Here is a 1,535-nt window from a genome sequence, read left to right as displayed (position 1 = left end):
CATCACACTACAATAGAATCAACACATAAATCAAAACTAAGGAATGAGAAGGAAAGAATATAATATGTGATTTAGAATCGGAACCATAATTATTCAAGTGCAACCAACATTTAATTTAGAAATGATAGTGCAATTTTGCGACTTCTAATTTGACCACACTATTAAATTAATATCAGTGTTTATAAATAAGACTAGCTCTAAACGAAGAAAACTTCGATAATAACATATTTGTAACAATAACTAACTAATCATCCAAAAATCTTATACCATGTATTGCCTTTTCTTGCAAGGACATGAACAAAATACAAGATCACAGATCATATATAACTATCCATATAGAGAGTAGTTGCCATATTTAATAGCAATTCCCACATAAAAAGACCATAACCTACCATGGACCCCAATTATTATAATTAGCATTAACTTCATCATAGAAAATTAAAATAAAAGACAAATTTAAGAAGTAAAACCAATGGTTACTCATCTTGATTGAATATGAACCCATATATCAAAATAATCTCAGTATACATTCCAACTATATATATATATAATTAACAATTGCTAAATTTTAAAATTACATAAATCATAAAATTCTAGTACAATTCCACTGGCTTCTCTTTCTCTTTCCATTCTATAAACCTACATGGTGAAAACCTAACCTTATATTCCGTAATAGTTTCAAGCTTAGGAGACCAAACCTGATCCTTAGACTTCACAAGTTGTTCATAATGTTTTTTCAACTCAGGAGTACTACAAAGAAAACCGTTGCTATAACTTGCTCCATTCTCATTCATCTCTTTATTATTATCACCACATATAAGGCCAGTAATAAACTCAGGCATAACCTTAATAACAACTCTTCCATTAGATCCTTTCAAGTACTGAAAAGGACACTTTCCGAATTTAATAGGAGATTTATTAGGGCAAGATCCAAAGGCTGAGATCGAAGAAACGGAGAGGGTGTCAATAGCAAAAAAACGATCTATAGGTAGAATGAAGTATGTTTGACCTAGCATGAGTTCATCATCTATTGATAGAACTGGAATTGGATGTCCTATGAAGAATGAATCTGCATGACAAACCATCATTTCGGGGAATTCGAACATTATTTCCCCGGCTATATGTTTTCCTCTCAAAGTTCTTGATGTTCCTTCCCAGAAAATAAGTTTTATCGACGAAGACGATGACGAAGACGACGACGAGTTTGTGGTGTGGTTAAAACATAGAGTGATTGCTGCATTTCCCATTTTGAAGTATTAGAGAGATGTTGGACTTTTTTTGAGAATGAATGAAAGGTTGTTTGTTTATATATAGGGATGATGATGGAAAGTGGAAACATTATTTGACTTTTGATAATTTTGATAAAATATTTGTTTTTGTTTTATTTAGTTTTACCTTTTATGTAGGGCAATAGTTTTGGGTCGGTGTGGTCTGGTCAGCTATGACGGCTTTGAACATCTCTCTCAATCACATAAAGTGATGTGTGGGAACTTTTAGGACACACTATCCTTTGCCAGCTTGTGAATAAAAACAAC

General features: G+C 32.3%; 1 protein-coding gene across 1 annotated transcript; it reads right to left on the bottom strand.

The window, feature by feature from the left end:
* Positions 1–455: 455 nt before the first annotated feature.
* On the bottom strand, positions 456–1,324 carry LOC127121081 (uncharacterized). Its single transcript, XM_051051687.1, has one exon. It carries the CDS (start codon positions 1,245–1,247, stop codon positions 594–596), a length of 654 nt encoding a protein of 217 aa, XP_050907644.1. The 5' UTR covers positions 1,248–1,324; the 3' UTR covers positions 456–593.
* Positions 1,325–1,535: the final 211 nt, after the last annotated feature.

The sequence above is a fragment of the Lathyrus oleraceus genome, chromosome 2 (assembly GCF_024323335.1).
Source record: "Lathyrus oleraceus cultivar Zhongwan6 chromosome 2, CAAS_Psat_ZW6_1.0, whole genome shotgun sequence".
NCBI classification, from domain to species: domain Eukaryota; kingdom Viridiplantae; phylum Streptophyta; class Magnoliopsida; order Fabales; family Fabaceae; genus Lathyrus; species Lathyrus oleraceus.
Note: the sequence above shows the minus strand (reverse complement) of the source record. Positions and strands in the feature narration are given on the sequence as shown.

Bases quoted from the DNA above. Each gene is read 5' to 3' on its own strand.
- LOC127121081 (XM_051051687.1), bottom strand. From the start codon at position 1,247: ATGGGAAATGCAGCAATCACTCTATGTTTTAACCACACCACAAACTCG.